Raw genomic sequence first — 18,743 nt, 5'->3', positions numbered from 1 at the left:
CATGAAGCTTTGGACAAAAACGTCTGGGAAAAAATAGGAAGAACAATTTGAAAAAGACAAAAAAAATCCACCTTTGCAAGCCACCACAGAGCTACACAATCGTAGAAGATTTAAACTTCCATAACCCAATGGGATTTTTTTAGTTTCCCTACAGGAAATTCCCATAGTCTAGAAGGCTGGGTTTCCGGACTGGCAAAATTGCTTTCCGTAATTATTGCCAATAATGCAAGAGCTGTGTGTGTGTGTGTGTGTGTGTGTGTGTGTGTGTGTGTGTGAGTGAAATAGGCATTCTTCTACCATGGAGTAGTGTCCAGCCTGAGCTTGGCTGTGGCATACAACGATGGAGTGATTTCAGGCCTCCCAAGTTTGATCACATAGTAAACGGCCTTGCTGTTCCCAGGAAGAAAGTCTGAGGTCTACAGCAACTAGAGGAGCATATGTGTAAGGGTCAGAGGATCTAAACAATGCATGTAAAAGACACCAACCCAACCCTGGAGCTGAGTAGTCTGCATTTGTAGAGGAGAGCAAGGAGTGAGCGAGGAGTCCTTGACCAGGACAAGGGAGGGCAGAGAGAGCAACTGGGACTAGGTGGACAAATGGGCAAAAAGGAAACACAGGGAAAGGTGGAGTTAAGAATGAAGGTGGGCTCCTTTGAAGAGAGGCTCTGAGTTTTCCTTTTATTTTAGCTCATCTAGAGAGAAAGCCTGGCTAATACTAGTGAGGAACTGATCGGTAAAATTACAGGTAAGTTGATTTTCTTTTTTAACTTACAACATTATAGAAACATATCCCCTATAATTTCTCTGTGCTACTGAAAGCCAGTGGGTTTGAATATACATTTTTTGACCATTTTAAAGAATAACTTATACAAGTAAGAACTCATAAGACTGAGAATATTAGGTTTTACTAAATATACATCACGGTTTGAGAGCATGCTTTCCAATTACATTTTCTCTCTCTCTCTCGCTCTTTTTTGTCATGTACCTTATGTTTGTCAAGTAATTGCTGGATTTCCTCTTTGGAAGACACGATGATTTTCTGGTCTCCTGCCATCTTCTCCTGACCAGTTTCTAGCAGGTCAGCCAGATCTTGTAGGGCCCTCTCATACTGGCTCTTGAGTGTAAGGTTCTGGTTCAGACCACTCCTCCGGGAGCCAATGGTCATCATCAGCTCATCATACATGTCCTAAGAAGCAGAGACCACAAGACTCACTCTCAATTCATATTCTTGCAACTCTCTAAAAGCATATGAACTATGAACGTACTAAGCCCAAGACCCAGCCAAGAAAATAACTTCAGGGATGTGCCCTGTGGAAATGCTCTGCCTGCAGGCTGTCTGCTTGTCTTTCCTATGAGCCTTACTTTGAAAACATGTTTCACAAAAAAAATGACCTTTGGACCTTTATTCTCAGGCCTATGATATTGGTTGTGACTTTACAGTGTCTTGATACCTGGTGGTTCAAGTTCTTTCATTAATCTTATTTGGTATTCTTATCTTGTTGTTTTAAATTTTATTTTATTTCTAACTGACAATAAAGCACAATGGAGAAACTGAAAAAAAAAACTGAATTCATAATAAGTATGAAGTCACTGAGTGAAAGGATAAAATAAATATTCAATAAATAATGTGGAAACAACTCAACTCTTTGAAAAAAAATAAAGTCTTATGCCACGTATCAAAATGCAATTTAGATTGATTACAAAATAAAAATTTAATAAGTTAAAATATGAAAGGAAATAAAGATGTGTATATAAAAAATAAGCTTAATATTTTAAGATTTTAAAGGACATGTAAGAGTGTTTCCTAGAAATGATATATGAGGTAGATTTGACAACCGTTTTCTCAGGATATCAATAGTTTATGATGAGATGTGGGGTAAAACTGTTGAAAAACTGTCCATGTGGCTGAGGGACATGTCACAGAAAATGCAATTCCCATTTTTATAGTGTTCTTAACATTCATATAATTTCAGAGCAGTTGAATATAATATCCTTAACATTTGCCTGCTAAATAACAATCATATTTGGGACTATCCCTCAAACAAAGAGCTAGAGAAATAGGGGAGTTTAATGTGAGCAGAAAGAGTTTCAAACTTAAGAAGGCAATATTTTTGCCAAATGTGGTGGAGTAAATAACTATTTAAACTGGAAAGACATTTTAGGAGATGATGACACACCAAACACAAAATTTATTTGAGGCATATGGACCTGATTAACATATCACATTAAGGTTTAGCAGGCCAAAATGGTTCAATCTGGAAGAGTTCAATTTTAATGCCTATTTACGGCAATGACATTTGACTCTTACACCTGATGCTTAAGTGCTGTCGGAAAACTGTCAAAAAAAGTACAAAGTCGGGGAGGTGGGCTTATGACATTATGAAAGGTTAGATAAAGGATAGATACAGTTAAAATAAAAATGTTCTTTTGTTTATAATGTCTATTTTATTTTCTCAAAGAAAGAACTCACAACCCTGTACTGGACTGAGGTTACTAATTCTCAATAGTTATGCACACAGAGAAAATCTAACGTGTGTGTCTGTGTGACTGTACACAATTGTACACAATCTCTTCTTGATCGAACATAACTGCATTGCCTAGCTGATGCTAAATTTTGTTGGTCTAATATCCAAGGATCTTCTTCCTTTCCCAATATTAGATTCTTGCCTACATGTCATATCTAGGAAAGGAAATTAACCTAAAGCGTTATTCTCTATTCCTGAAGGATGATAGGAAGTCTGTTTAGATTTCAACTACTTTCTAGTTTAATTTTTGTTGTTGTTGTTGTTCTAGAATTGAAACAATGTCTCTATTCCATTCAAACATATATGGAGGATAAACTATAGTTCTTGCCTTAGAAAAAAACACTTTCTAAAAAGTATTACTTTGATTATTTGCTTTTTAAAATAGTATTTGAAGACAGTGCAATATGAGGGTAGATATCCCTTTTTAAAATTTTTCTAGGTAGGATTAAAAATTATTCTATTTTCTACAGTAGAAAATAATATGCTACAACTAAACTATACTGTAATGCTTAACCATGAGAATAATAATAAAGTAACTGTCAGAAAAACATATGAATCTTAGAAGTATGAAAACAACTCATTTCCTTGTACTAAATGTGTTAAGCTTCAGAAAATTTTCTAAGAGTTACTTGGCAGGAAGGTTAGGACCTAAGTGGCATGAATTTTATAAAGAAAGCCAAGAAAAATAAAGTGACTTTTTCTCGACTTCAAGTTCGGTGTACCCCTGCAGCTGAATACTAATGGCTGAAGGCTGCACCTGGAGCTTGGAGAGTTCTTGCATGGACGGCTGCTCGACTTGTAACTTGTCACCACGCCTCTTTAATTCAATGATTCCTGCATCCAATTCTTTGAGTCCATCTTCAGCCTGCTGTATTGCCTAGGTAAGATCCATGACATTTTATTAAAACTTCCATGAACAATTTCCCCATGGAAGATGTGATTATTGTATCTCTTTCTGTGTTCCTCCTCTCCACGTAAAACATTCTCAATATATGCAAGAGGAATCATTTCAGTAAAACCAACCGAAAGCCGTGTTCAGAGGCTATATAGAAAATAGAAGAAGGCCCCTCATTAGTACAGAGCAGTTATCTTACAGATAATGAGGCAGGAGAAAGTCACGGTAGAGGGCTGGGAGAAGGATGTCTTGCTTAAACAAAAAAGGGAGTTTTTGAAAAGCAACACTTAAAAAAAGGAGCATCATTTAGGACATAGTTAAAAAAAGGCATTTGCCTGAGATTTTCTAAGAGACCATGTTCTGCCGTCCTTGAAACGTAGTTGTGAGCACCTTTGGAGAGAGATTCAGCGAGGCAACAAAACATATATTACAGCATGGTCAAGGAATCTGTGCTCCTTGTTGTGAAGTGGAAAATCAATCAGTCAACAAGTATTCAAGTGGCTGCTATTGCTAAGCCTTGTCTTCCCAGTGTGAGGTCTGTAGAAGCAGAACAAGATCTCATCCTGTCCTTCAAGGAGCTGATGGTGTGGTTAGGAAGCCAGAGTAAACAGAGAAAAATAAAGCAAGGCTGAATATAAGTAAGTACTAAACTCAATAACGCAACTCATCCCCATTAGCGGAGATCAGAGAAGGGAGATACCAGACCACAAATCCTGGAGCAGCCTAAGCAGGCATTTGGAAAGAGGGCAACAGAGGTTGCCCCTGAAGGAGGACAAAAACAAGACTCCAGATGGCAGATGAAACACATGTGTCCAATGTTCTCTTTCCTGAAAACCCCCTACAGTCAGAGTGAGTATTTTGTTTGCTTGTTTTTTGGCATATTTTTTCCCCATAAATCTAAAAGGACAAGGGAACAGAAAAGAAAACAGTGCCAACAATACGCTGGGAGCTAGAAGTTAAAAGAATACATGATAATTGACTTAGGAAATCTGGGGAAGCTGAATTCTAAACCAGTGGAGGAGCTCCGCCACCCACTTCAGAGCAACAGAAATCTCTGGAACTCTGGGTGAAGTCAGCTGGGGTGCTAAGTAAGGAGGGTTAGTGAAGAGCTGCTTAAAGGACAGTTAACCCACAGATGCCCCTCCTTATTCCATACTGTCCCTTTTTCTTCCCGGGTAAAAGACTGAAAGTGTGTTCTCTGGAGAAGGTAAAACAGACTGAGGGGCACTGGACAGAGCTGTGAGCTTGAGTGCTTGACTGAAAGCAAGGGAGGAAATAACTGAATGCTCCCTGCATGCTGAATGTGGGGACCCTGAGTCTTCTCTCCCTGGGGCAAGAAGTGCTGCAGTCAGGGCTCCAGTCTCCAGACAGGAGAGGGAAAAATATCTGAAAACACCAATAAGACAGGCCTGACAATTTGACAGAAGGATTCTCAATGGTCCATAGAGACCATCCTGCAGGAACTCTTAAAATTGTCATGTTCCATCCCACACAGAGTTCCCTTCCAGCTGTTTAGTCCTCCATCCGAAACCTCAATAGGCAACAAAAGATTTCAATATGCCTTTCGATGACATGAAAGATGGGGACTAACAGAAGCAAACAAATAAAAGCAAGCTGGAAGAAAACAGATTATACAGGAAAAGTAGAACTTCAAACAAAAAAAAAACCATTAATATACCCAGAAAGATATAAACGATAACGTATTCATTAAAAAAAATAAAAGATACTACAAAAAGGATCATTCAGAGAACCAAAGTGAGCTCTGGGAAAATTAAATAAATGAGGACAGAAATGCCAAACTCAGTATAAGGGTCTGGAGTTGAAATTGAGGACGTTTCTCAAAAAGCAGAGCAAAAAGACAGAGAAAGGTCTCTTGGTAAGACAATTCAAGGGTTGAACCAGAGTATCTGACAAAAAGGAGTTCTCCAGAAAAGAAGACAGGTAAAATGCAGGAAAGAAACGTATTAAATAAATCATTAGAAAATTTTCCAGAACAGAAAGATGAGAGCTGCCAAATCAGAAGAGCCCCTTGAGCTCCCAGTCCAGTGGATAAAAATAGATCCTCCCCAAGGCATGTGATTGTGAAATTTCAGGACACTGGAAACCTTTGGGAATTAGAATGTTTTTAGATTCCTTAAGACAACACAGAGAGCTAGAAAACAATGGAGAAAAAGCCTTGAAACTCCAAAAGAATTCATATTCAACAAATGACCCTGAAGGATCACATAAAAACAGCAAAGTGATCAATAAAGTGTGAACATGGTATAAGAACATTTTCAGACGTACATCTGGAAAAATACACTTATCATGTACCCTTTCTAAGAACTGACATGCACTAACCAAACTGGGAAGCAATGCAGTAAAGAGAAAGACTTGGGATTCAGAAGAGAGAAGATCCAACATAGGAAGAAATGAAGGAATTCTCAGGATGGTAGTGAAGGGAAATCCAAGAAGACAACTGTGCACCAGGCTTATGAGACAAGAGAACTGCTCTGGATTGGAACAGCACAACTTCAGAGATGACTATATTGAGTGAGGTGTGTCTTCCCCATGCCCTCTGCTGTTATTGCCTTTTTAATCCAAGTTGGGTAGGCATGGAATTAGCATGTTCATTAGTTGCATTCCATTTATTCAAAGAAAAAAATCTAATTGGCTATTTCTTCATCTGTGAAATTCAGTTATATTGGTCAAAAATTAGTAAAAATTATTACGTGTGATCATACATATCTTATAATTCATATTAGAAATCCAAAGCAAGACATCACTACAGTTGCTCCAGTCTTTTTTGGAGTCACACATACATTATAAGCCAAGAAAAAAAACAAAAAGATTTTTAATGGGGGGAAATGAGAAATCTCTTTAAAAAGCAAATGAAATTATGGTCAAGAAAAATGCACAGCCGGATGCAGTGGCTCACACCCATAATCCCAACACTTTGGGAGGCTGAGATGGGAGAACTGCTTGATCCCAGGAGTTCAAGACCAGACCAGCCTGGGCAACAAAGTGAGACCCTATCTCCAAATTAAAATATATATATTTTATTTTATATATATATATATATACACACACACACACACACACACACACACACACACACACACACACATTATATGTCAGATTATTCTCTATAGTCTATCCATAGATTCCTGGGAAGTTCACTGAAATTAAATCAGAAAATTCTACTAAAAAACACACTTTTCATAATTACTTAGCTTATGAAACAGGAGATGTTCTAACATTCCCTCTCATTTCTTCTATCCTCCGCATTTTCATGCCATCATGCCAGTTTGGGTTCTCATTCTTTCTCTCCAGTACAGCTACATGAAGCCTCATGATGGATCTCCTGTTTCCTGACCCTGGTGCTGTCATGTAAACCATCCAGAAGCAAGATCTAGAACTGCCATTCATTTTTACCTGCAAAAATCCCCTACAACTTTCCATGGCCAGGGATCTCCCAGCTGAGTCTAAACACCCAAGAGTGTGCAAGATGATCTACCAGGATGAAACACTAGATCTTTCATTTATATTCAACCACATTCATTTTCAATTTTGGTTGTAGCATGTACACAAACAAAAATTGAAAATAAATGTGGCTGAATTTAATTGTGATTTATAACATAAATTGCTTATAATTTATAAATAAATAAAAATATATACATTTATGCTGCATATTTATTTCCTTTTTTTTTCTTTTTTAGCTAATGAGGCATGCAACAAATAAAGTGTACAGGTAACTAGTTCATAGAATAAAGTCCAAAGTCTCACATTCAACAGGCCCTACAAACTGCCTTAAATTTACATATCCAATCTTATTTGTCCTCAGTCACTTTCATTTATCTTAAATTCAGCTAAAATAGGATTACCTGTGTTTCTCCCTAAGTGCTCAGAATTCTCTAACAATTTGTGCCTTTATTCTTGCTGTCCTCTTTACCGTGATATCTTTCTTTCCTGTTGTTGTGTATCCAAACTCTCAAGTTCAGTTCAAATGTCCCTCTACAAAGCTTCCCTAATCCAACCTCTGCTGGAGGCCAGAAGGGTCTGAGTATCCACAGTGCTTTGTCAGTACCTCTCCCAGGACAGTTTGACTTTCTGCCCTATGTCATTGAGGTTCATATCTAATCTCATCATTGGGCGGAAAACTCCTTCAGGTCAGCATCTGCCATGGATACCTTTTCCCAGCTCACATTTCCTAGTTCTGTGCAGATGTAAGTAACAGAGTCAATGTCACCTGGTATGTTATTCAAACCCAGTACTCAAAAACAAAAATACTACAAACAAAAGTGCTACTGTGAGCCATTAATCATTCATAGAATATTTAAAATTTCTTAGTAAGTCATATCTCCTCTATGCATTTTCTCTTCTAGGAAAAGGCAGCTATAAATACCTCTATTTGTTCTGCAACGGGCTGTTCAAACACATTTGCCAGTTTCTGCAGAATGATGTATTTGTTGTCAGCCAGTGATGTAAACAGCACTTTCAGATCATTCTAAGGAGGAAAGCAACAGGAAAACTCAAAATGTGTAACAGGGAATTCAAAATACTTGTAAATATAACACAGATTCTAAGAAATAATATACAGGCATAGAAATTTAATTTCCAGGAGAAACAATACTGTGCTATGGGAAGGTAAAAGGAACTGGTAACAATTTCCTTATGTGCTAAAACTGACTCCTGAAGAATCTGTTACCCAAAGTATTTTCTACATAACACAAACGAAGTTGAACCATACAAGTAAAAAGCAATGCTTGTCGCCCTAATCTCATTGCATCCGAAATAAATGAGCACAGTCAAACACTGCACAGAAATATTATGTTAGTGGCTCTTATCTAGGGAAATAACCTATAGGTGTTATCCTGATTTGAGAAATAATATGATACTTAAGAATCATATGATTTCCATTTTGCTCTCTCCTCTCCTTCCCTCCCTCCATCCATTTCTTCTTCTATTTTTGGAAAATTTGCACAAGCTTTAAAAAAAGCCATCCAGAAGTTTAGAAAATAAATATTATCCATGGTGACCAAAAACATGTGAAGAGACAACACACAAAAAAGATCTTGTTAGGTATTTTGTTCAAAAATATTACTCATTTAAATGTCCAAATATATTTATATTGAGTTAGATTTGTACAAAAAGGAGACAACTATTAGACTGTTGGTACTTAATTCTACAGGGAATAATAAATTAGAAGAATATTTAAATTATAAAAAATTTTGGCCAGGTGCAGTGGTTCATCTCTGTAATACCAGAATTTGGGGTGCCTGAGGCAGATCACTTGAGGCCAGGAGTTCAAGACCAGCCTGGGCAACAAAGTGCACCCGGTCTCTACAAAAAGATTAAAAAAAAAAAATAAGTGGACTAGTGGCATGCCTGTAGTCCTATCTACTTGGGAGGCTGAAGTGGAAGGATCCCTTGAGTTCAGGAGTTTGAGGTTGCAGTGAGCTATGATCACGCCACTACATGCCAGCCTGGGTGACCTTATCTCAAAAAAAAATTACCAAAAAATTTATTTTTTTCTCTAAAATATCAACAAATAAGTTCTATTTCATAATAGTCAGCAAACATATATTCATCAGAGGTTAAAGCTCAACTCAGGACCTCTTCACCAGGGCCTTATCACACACATCACCAACATGCAAACATTCTGACTGTCTAATAAGTAGAAGGATAATCACACCAAGGAAGAAAAACATCTATAAGAACATGTGAAGGCAAATTCAGGTCTAAAAAGCAAAATAACGGGTGCATTATGCAGTAAAAATTATAAAATTGAAAATATAGTGCCGAACATGAGAACTAGAATGGTTGCCACTAACCAAAACTCAAGGCAATCTGCAAGTCTGGTGGCTAACTAAATAGGAAATTATAATAACAGCCCTGGAAAAATACTAGAAACAATAGTTTTACATATGAGTTACTAGGTCTGTATCATTCAACTGTGTTCGGAGTAAGTTCACGTGGGCCATTAAAACCATCACACATTTATCTGTTTTTCAGTCTAGTAAAAGATGTCCTGCATTCCTTTGAACAGAAGCCTACATTATCTACATATGTATGTATAATAACATTCATCCAGTTAATCTAAATGAGTAGCTAAGTATATATAACATAACATGGGTTAGAAATGAAGAGTGCATATATGGATTTCCTGTATGCCATTTTTATGCTTTGTTTTGTTTTGAGACAGAGTCTTGCTTTGTCACTCAGGCTGGAGTGCAGTGGCGCGATCTCGGCTCACTGGAACCTCCACCTCCTGGGTTCATGCAATTCTCCTGCCTCAGCCTCCCAAGTAGCTGGGACTATAGGCACGCGCCACCATGTCTGGCTAATTTTTTGTATTTTTAGTAGAGATGGGGTTTCACTGTCTTGCCCAGGCTGGTCGCGAACTCCTGAGCTCAGGTGATCCGCCTGCCTCAGCCTCCCAAAGTGCTGGGATTACAGGCATGAGCCACCGCACCCGGCCCATTTTTATGCTTTTAATAGCATATTTTCTCTCTTAACTATGTTCTACTCAGGGTGATAGGAAAGTCAGACTAATTATTGGGAGAGACTAGTCAAGAAGATAGTAAAGCAAAGAATACGATTGATTTTAAAATTACTAAATAAAAACTTTAAGAGGTGCTAGTAATCACATGGATATTGACATTTTCTTAAAAATAAAAATGCAAAGAATTTAACTATTTTGTATTATTACATTTGTGATACAACAGGATAATTAAGGTATCCATATATTACAAACATAAAATACATCACTTTTTTTTTTTTTTCTTATAGTCTCTGGAATTATTGGCAGGGCAAAAAGGAGCAGGATTCCAGCCATTGAGAAACAGATTTGTAGAAAGTTTCAAGGTTTAAAACCATTTGTGTCCAGGCACAGTGGTTCACGCCTGTAATCCCAGGACTTTGGGAGGTGGAGGCAGGCAGATGACCTGAGGTCAGGAGTTCGAGACCAGCTTGGCCATCATACAGTGAAAGCCCATCTCTACTAAAAAATACAAAAATTAGCTGGGCATGACGCACATGCCTGTAGTTCCAACTACTTGGGAAGCTGAGGCAGAAGAATCATTTGAACCCAGGAGGCGGAGGTTGCAGTGAGCTGAGATCTCCCCATTGCACTCCAGCCTGGGCAACAAGAGCAAAACTCTGTCTCAAAAAATAATAATAATAATAAATAATAAAATAAAATCAGTTGTGCTGCCTCATTCATTAAAGAATTCTTTCATTCATTTTCCAATTTTTAAAATAATTTACAATACACAATTATATGTTTGGGGAATTTATTTGAGGTTACGTCCACGGGTAAAAATTTTTAAAAATACAAAATAGTTCATAATTGACTTTATTGTGATTCTATATATGTAATGTACATCTACATAACATCTATGCATCCTTCCAAATGGCCTTTTTGGTATAGAATAATGTTAGCAGTCTGGCAAAAACTAATCCTCAAAGATCAAATGCAGAATGAAGGCATACCCTTCCAGTAACTGCTGAGGACTGACAGCATACCAAGGTGTTTGGTGCAAAGTTAAAACAAAAAAGAAAATGGTTTGTGACTTGACCTTTAATTATGTTAACATTGGAAACTTTCTCTCAACTAAATTGGAACACAAATATTTTGAAATGTCTTTTTGTTCGTGAGCTGGCCACCAACAAATAGAAACTTGTTGGCAGAAGAAAAATAGAGAACGTGATTTAAAGAGAATTCCGTGATTCTCTTAGATCTTTAAAACAAAATAAGTTCCAGAGCATTCATGCCTAATTCATATTTTACTATGACTGGTGATAATTAGCAATAAAATTTAAAAGTATGAAAGTACTAAAGATACTAAATGCAATTCACAAAAGATATGGGGAATGAGAGCAAAAGGGACTGCTGAGGCACTGGGGGATTCTGACTTGATCATCTTGGGGGTGGTAACTATCAGGGAAGATGCTAGATAGCAGTGCCACTGATTCAGGGACAAGACTGAGTTGCTGGTGGTACCATCAACTGGCAAAGGATATTGGATAAAATTTAAGAGACTCTAATGAAGGCCCACATTCTCCATCTTCCCTGAGATCACCCTAATATGATAAAATACAAAAATATATATATTCTTTGAGTAAAATCCTGGCTCTAGTTCTTAATGGTTGAATAACATTGAAGGAATTTAATCTTTCTCTTGGTTTTAGATTCTATATCTCTTATAATACTACTATTAATAACAGTAACAACACTTGCTGAGTGCTTACTATGTCAGGCACTGTTGAGAGTATTTTAAACACATCTCAACTCATTTCATCCTCACCACAGTCTATGAGGCAATTAATATGAGTATGAGTATGATTTGATAGTTGAGGATACCAAGGTTCAAGGAAGTCAAGCTGCAAAGTTATATAGCAGTAAGAGACAAAGCCAGAATTTGAACCCAGACTGTTAGCTTTGGAGACTACATGTTTAATTTTTACTATTCTGACTTTGCAAAATTATTATTAGAACAATGTTTGCACGATGTTGCAAAGATTAAAGACAATGAATATGATAAAATATTTTGTGAATAAAAAAATGAAACTCAAATGTTTGTGATAGTTTTACTCTGTGGTTTTAAGAATGTAGACTACAGAAGGCAGTGGTAATTTGTGCCTCTAAATGAATGTCATGGAAATTCCATGTTTCTTGGCTAATGCTACATTTATCTGACACTTCATAGTTTTTTTTTTTTTTTTTTTTTTTTGCAAATGAAACTCTACATTAAACTCTTGGTCCTAATGACATGTCTCTATTTTATAAAATCTTTCATGTTGGTTAAAAATAACATTCAATCAAAACTTATGTATTCTCAAAGAGTGCTTTTTATTAGGAATGAAAAATCAGCACTAAAAGTTTATCAGCAGCTTTTGCATTTGTTCCAGCGTATAATCATAGGAAAAGTTTCCTAAGCACACAATAAGAATTATAAGATGGGGCTAAAAGGCCGTAATTCTGAGGAGTTAGGATTGGAAAGTAATGTAATACATTTTAACACAGGTAGAAGTAATTAGACCACAGCCACTTTCAAAGACTCTTAGGTACTACAGTCTGTGGCCCTTTCTATATTCCAACACTTTCTGCATACTCTTTTTTTTTTTTTTTTTTTTTTTTTTTTTTTGAGACAGAGTCTTGCTCTGTCTGTCACCTAGGCTGGAGTGCAGTGGTGCAATCTTGGTTCACTGCTACCTCTGCCTCCTGGGTTCAAGCGATCCTCCTGCCTCAGCCTCCAAGTAGCTGGGATTACAGGCCTGCACCACCACACCCTGCTAATTTAGTAGAGATGGGTTGCATTATGTTGGCCAAGCTGGTCTCAAACTCCTGACCTCAAATGATTTACCTGCCTTGGCCTCCCAAAGTGCTGGGATCACAGGCATGAGCCACTATGCCCGGCCATTTTCTGCGTATTCTTTCGCAATGTGTTTAAACTCCAGTATTAGCAACTAAAAATTATAATTTTAATGATCCATAAATTTGACTTTTATTGATTGAATTTATAATTCTATTCAGTTCTTAGTTTGAAGTGGGTGGTTTTCTCAAACTTCCATTTCTAGGAGCAAAAAATCTTTAGCTTCTAATCCTTTAATTCAACCTCCTTCATTTTCTACAATGCTCTTGTTCTTCATTATGCATTTAAAAAAACAACAACCAGGTTTGTAACACAGACTCGTGACTGACTATTATTGAATACCTAGAGAATGGTCAAGTATCCTTTGATAATGTCTTACTTACCTGGAAATTTAGTATTTGCTGAAGTCTTTCTTTCATCTGATGGCATCGTTGATTCACTACTGAGTCTAGCAAGGATAACCTGCCCAAAAGACAACCCAAAGTATCTTCAATAACATCTCGATTATCACCATTCTCTGGGAAAGCTTGGGAAAACAAGTTTTTGTTCTTATCCATTTCTTCAGACATTTCCTTAATGTCTTTGGCAAGAATCTAGAGGTGATAAAAGGGCATTTTTCAGTGTTTAAATATATGAATTGATATGCAAATCAAGTTATTTTCTCATAGAAAGTCAGCAAAATCTCTCTGGCTGCTTAGTAATAATTAGACCTAAGACAACTGGAACCTCTTTCAAATACTTCTATACATTTCAGGAAGTTGCTCTCAGAGACTTTACCTCATTCACTAGTAATAATGAGCAATGTAAAGTGCTATTTAGGAATTTGGTACTTTTTTTAAGCATGTGTTTCATATTTGGAAGAATTGTGATACATAACAGTGTTTCTACAAAGGTTTCCCATTTTTCCCTCTTACTTACACAAGACAAATAATGAAAATGCAAACTATAAATATTCTGCATTTAAGCAATTATGTTCTGCATTATTAGAATTGTTTTATGTTTGACTTTATGCATAAAATTAATTATCCCATCAAAATGTCAAGTGCTTTGTAATGTTATACACACACAGGCAGGAACTACTAAACTTACCTCTTGGTTGAAGAGACAAGCCTCTGTTTCTTCTGGTAAAAGTGCTGTGGCAACAAATAAATGTTCTTCAACATCATCCAACCAAGTAGAGGTGGCTGAGACCCCATCATACAACTTCTGCTCCAAGTGTATACTCTGCCTCTTTGCCCCTCCACTCTGGGAAACACAAAACAGGGTCCAATAATCAATTTCAGTGCTTTGAAAATCCGGGAAAAATATCAGGATGGGGCCGGCGCAGTGCTCACACCTGTAATCTGAGCACTTTGGTAGCCCAAGGCAGACAGATCACTTGAGGTCAGGAGTTCAAGACTGGCCTGGCCAATAGGGCAAAACCCCATCTGTACTAAAAAATACAAAAATTTGCCAGGTGTGGTGGCATGTGCCTGTACTCCCAGCTTCTTAGGAGGCTGAAGCATGAGAATCACTTGAACCCAGGAGGTGGAGGTTGCAGTGAGCCGAGATCGTGCCACTGCACGCTAGCCTGGGTGACAGTGCAAGACTCTGAAAAAAATAAAATAAAATAAAATAAAATAAAAAACAAGAAACAGGATGGGGCCAGGCGTGGTGGCTCGCGCCTGTAATCCCAGCACTTTGGGAGGCTGAGGTGGGTGGATCACAAGGTCAGGAGATCGAGACCATCCTGGCTAACATGGTGAAACCCCGTCTTCACTAAAAATAAAAAAAAATCAGCTGGGTGTGGTGGCACGTGCCTGTAGTCCCAGCTATTCGGGAGGGTGAGAGAGGAGAATCGCTTGAATCCAGGAGGCGGAGGTTACAGTGAGCCGAGATTGCGCCACTGCAGTTAGAGTGGGTGACAGAGCGAGACTCGGTCTCAAAAAGATAAATAAATAAATAAATAATAAATAGGATGGGACTCCAGGGTCTAGTGATCTTTGTTTCAGTGCTCATCACTAGTGTTGGGTCTCATGCTCAGGGGTGGATGGAACAGTCTCACAGAGGCCAGGCAAATCAATAAAAGCAAAACAAGACTCTTATAAACCAAGTCAAAAACACTGATAACACAGCCTTACCTGGGATGAAACCTCCTCGAAGGCTTGGTTCAGTCCATCCAGCAAAGATGTAACCGCAGATTTATCTTGGGTCGGCACATCCCCTTTGTACAGTGGCACACCAGACAAGAGTCGATTTGGCCTGCTATAAAGCTGTAGACAAACAAAAGCAGCTTGTTGAAGAGCATATGCATTATGTCCCAGTATTCTCATTTGGAAATGCACACTGAAATAGATGCTGAAAAAATTGTCCATATGAAAATTTCTTCTAGAGAAATATAACTTCCACAACATACCACGTCCACTGAACACAGTGGCCAGATGCATCAATGGCAATGTTTCCATGGATGGATTTTTTTTTTTAAGCAGTGGAAAAAAAATGTCTGACAGATAGGAGGAATAAGTTCTGGTGTTCTATTACACAGGAGGTCAAACATAGTTAACTATAACATATTGTATATCTCAATAGCTAGAAGAGAGGATTTTGAATGTCCCAACCACAAAGAAGTGATAAATGTTTGAGATGATGAGTCTGCTAATTACCCCGACTTGATCATTACACACTGTATACATGTATCCAAACATCGCACTGTACACCAGAAATATGTACAAATATTATATACGAATAAAATAAAGCAGGCCACCCACGATGGCTCATGCCTGTAATCACAGCACTCTGGGAGGCTGAGGTGGGCAGATCATTTGAGGCCAGGAGTTCAAGACCGGCCTGGCCAACATGGTGAAACCCTGTCTCTACTAAAAATACAAAAATTGGCTGGGTGTGGTGGCACACGTCTGTAGTCCCAGCAATTCAGGTGACTGAGGCACGAGAATCGCTTGAACCAGAGGCAGAAATTGCAGTGAGCTGATATCACGCCACTGCACTCCAGCCTGGGCAATAGAGCAAGACCCTGTTTCAAAACACACAAAAGATGACATTATAAAAAAAGAAAATTAAATTAAAATGTGGCTTGCGAATTTTATGAAATAAATGACATTAAGACATAAATAAATTAGAAACAGAAAGGATGAGAACAGACACTGCTGAAAATGGAATCACTGGCATAGAGAAAAATCTTGCAATAATCAGATGAAAAGTGAATCCAAATTTTAAAAAAACACAGATCAGTACAACTAAAAGTAAGTCAACAGGTACAGAAAAAAGATGATCTAACACAAGAATAATGGATGTCCCTGAAGCAGAGATATAATAAATATGGCATAAAATAAATCTAAATCATACCAAAAAATTCCCTAAAATTAATAAAGAAGCAAATCTTGATTCTTAAATATAAAAAAAGTACATTGTGTTACAGGAAAAATATGATAGCAGAACACTCAACATCAGACATAGCCTAGATAAGCTGTTGAAACTTAAAGAAAACTAAATAATTCTTTTGGCATCCACATGGAGAACAACAACAAAAAATAAATATGGGGAAAAACAGTAGGCTGATGTTAGACTTTTCTAAAGCTTCATTCAATGCCAGAAGACAAACACAGATATAAAAACAAATTCTGACGGGATAAAAGTATGACAGAAAAATGTCCATCAAATATAGAGGCAACTAGCTGATATTCCCAAACATGATAGAACCTGAGTTTTTTTTTTTTTTTGAAAAAAGTTACTTGACAATGGACTTAATACCTGAGAGTGGGATCAAAATTAAAAATTTAGGAATTAAAAAGATATGCTAAAAGGATTGGTTATGAGCACTGAGGAATTCAAAGATTAAATTGATTTACAGAATATAGGAATTGTTACAATTGTTCTTTTTCATTTTCATCTTTGTACTTGGCTGCATTATGTGAATTATTATAATGAATATATGTAGTTTTTCAAAATAATAGAGTAATTTTTCTTAAAATTGACTACATAAGAAAGCTATTAGCAATCATAAAAAAATCTTATCACAGCTTTTCTCTCAACTTTTCTTCTTGGTTTTAGCAGTACCTATAGTGAAATAATCCATCCTAAATACAAGACCTAGACTGATCTCTTTGCTTTCATTACTAACCCTATTTCCTCTAAACTCTTTTAGGTATACATATGGCTCCCCAATAAGGGCAATGATATGGTGCAGCATTCAAACTTTTGACCATGTTTTCAATCAAACTCAGTCTCCTTTTTTTTTCTTCTTTTATTTTTGAGATGGAGTCTTGCTCTGTCGCCCAGGCTGGAGTGTAGTGGTGTGATCTTGGCACACTGCAACCTCTACCTCCCGGGTTCAAGTGATTCTCCTGTCTCAGTCTCCTGAATAGCTGGGATTACAGGTGTGCACCACCATGTGAAGCTAGTTTTTGTATTTTTAGTAGAGACAGGGTTTCCCCATGTTGGCCAGGCTGGTCTTGAACTCCTGACCTCATGTGATCCACCTGCCTCAGCCTCCCAAAGTGTTGGGATTACAGGTGTGAGCCACTGCGCCCAGCCATCAGTCTCTTTTGACTTTTCAAAATACCTCCTCACCTTTCAGGCTGACTACTCATGATCCTGTAAATATGCCAGGCCCATTTCCCATTGCAGCTGGGATATCCTCCACCCAGCATCCCCTTAAAATCTACTACTTTAATTTCCATACCGATCATAGCAACTTTTGACTATTTTTTCTTAACCTTTGTTTCCTTTGAATTCCTGCTTATGGATCCTGTCATAGTTGCCTAATTTTTTTTAGAAATGTATGCGCTGTTTCCTTACTGGGTTATAGGTTCCCAGAAGCAAGAGCTGTATTTCACCCTGAAGCCAAGTAGGTTGCTGTGCATGGAAGCACTAAATACATTGGAAGTAAACAGGTTAACAAAAATTGCTCTAAGAGGTTAGTGCCCTTTGACCTAGTGAACTTCAGGCCAAAATGTTCCTGTTTTTACATATGAAAGTAGTAAGTATTTCTAGGATACAAAATTGCCATTAAGGTAGCATGAAAGAGGAGGGACTTAGGTAACAGAGAGATCGGCCTCCTGATTCCAGATTCACCTCTTCTTAGTCCCAAGACCCTCAGAAATTATCCAGCCTCTCTAAGCCTCAGTTTCCGGGTCTACAAAGTAGAGATAATATTGGCCTCACCACAACGTTGTTAGCGATGTTAACACCTAGAACTTAAAATGTGCTCATTATATGATCGCTCCCTTTCTGCCTGGAAACTGACAGCTAAATTGCTTCTTCCCTCCCTTTTCCTTCACCTTTTCACACCACAGAGAGGAAAACAACCTATGAGGCACTTTGTACAAATGACCAGTGATTGCTGAAACAAAGCACTCAAATGCAAAAATGTCATTAAAAAAGAACATTCAATGCTTTTATTTCTAATCCAAAGGCAAGGGAGGCACAACATGAACCTAAACTTGAACAGTCCAGGTATTGTGGAATGTCAGTGGTAGCAGGGCAAGGTTTGCTCAGTAAGCACAGCATGGAGGATGCTGGAGTGTCGGCTCCAACTGAGAGCAAAAGCAGCTCTCGAAGATCAAAGCGGGTAATGGATGAGACCCCCAGGAGGTCTGCAGATGCCGGATGAATCACACAGGTGCTTTATGAATGGAGAATAATAAGCAAGCACAGATCTAGAAATATCGTAAATTTCTCTAACTTAAGATAGTCAGAAAAGACTGCAGTCCCTGATTCAGAACTGTACATAGCTCTCCTATTCAAAGGATTGGAGGGATACTAGAATATGAAGGCAGAGCTAGCAGTCAAGTCCAGAAGATCCATATCAGGAACAAGGAATTTGAGCTATGAGTCTGGAGGACATTTTATCAGGGATTTGAGGAAGGATGAATTAAAACACAGGGAGGAGGTCCACGCAAAAAGTATAGGGCACCATTTGCCAGGGTGGATATGATTCTGGGACAACTGCTTCCAGGAATACAGTGCTTTA

General features: G+C 37.8%; 1 protein-coding gene across 1 annotated transcript in view; it reads right to left on the bottom strand.

The window, feature by feature from the left end:
- Positions 1–18,743, bottom strand: part of LOC116463154 (nesprin-1-like) — a 532,795-nt gene that overhangs the window by 127,878 nt on the left and 386,174 nt on the right. The window contains exons 101-106 of the mRNA XM_058434482.1: positions 14,896–15,027; positions 13,865–14,020; positions 13,159–13,368; positions 7,804–7,905; positions 3,282–3,401; positions 985–1,185 (exon numbers count right to left, since the gene is read on the bottom strand). Coding sequence (XP_058290465.1) covers positions 985–1,185; positions 3,282–3,401; positions 7,804–7,905; positions 13,159–13,368; positions 13,865–14,020; positions 14,896–15,027 — 921 coding nt within the window. The remainder of the gene's footprint in view (positions 1–984; positions 1,186–3,281; positions 3,402–7,803; positions 7,906–13,158; positions 13,369–13,864; positions 14,021–14,895; positions 15,028–18,743) is intronic.

This window comes from Hylobates moloch, unplaced genomic scaffold, assembly GCF_009828535.3.
Source record: "Hylobates moloch isolate HMO894 unplaced genomic scaffold, HMol_V3 SCAFFOLD_28, whole genome shotgun sequence".
Taxonomy (NCBI): domain Eukaryota; kingdom Metazoa; phylum Chordata; class Mammalia; order Primates; family Hylobatidae; genus Hylobates; species Hylobates moloch.
The sequence above is the reverse complement of the archived record's forward strand: the minus strand, read 5'-3'. Positions and strand labels throughout refer to the sequence as shown.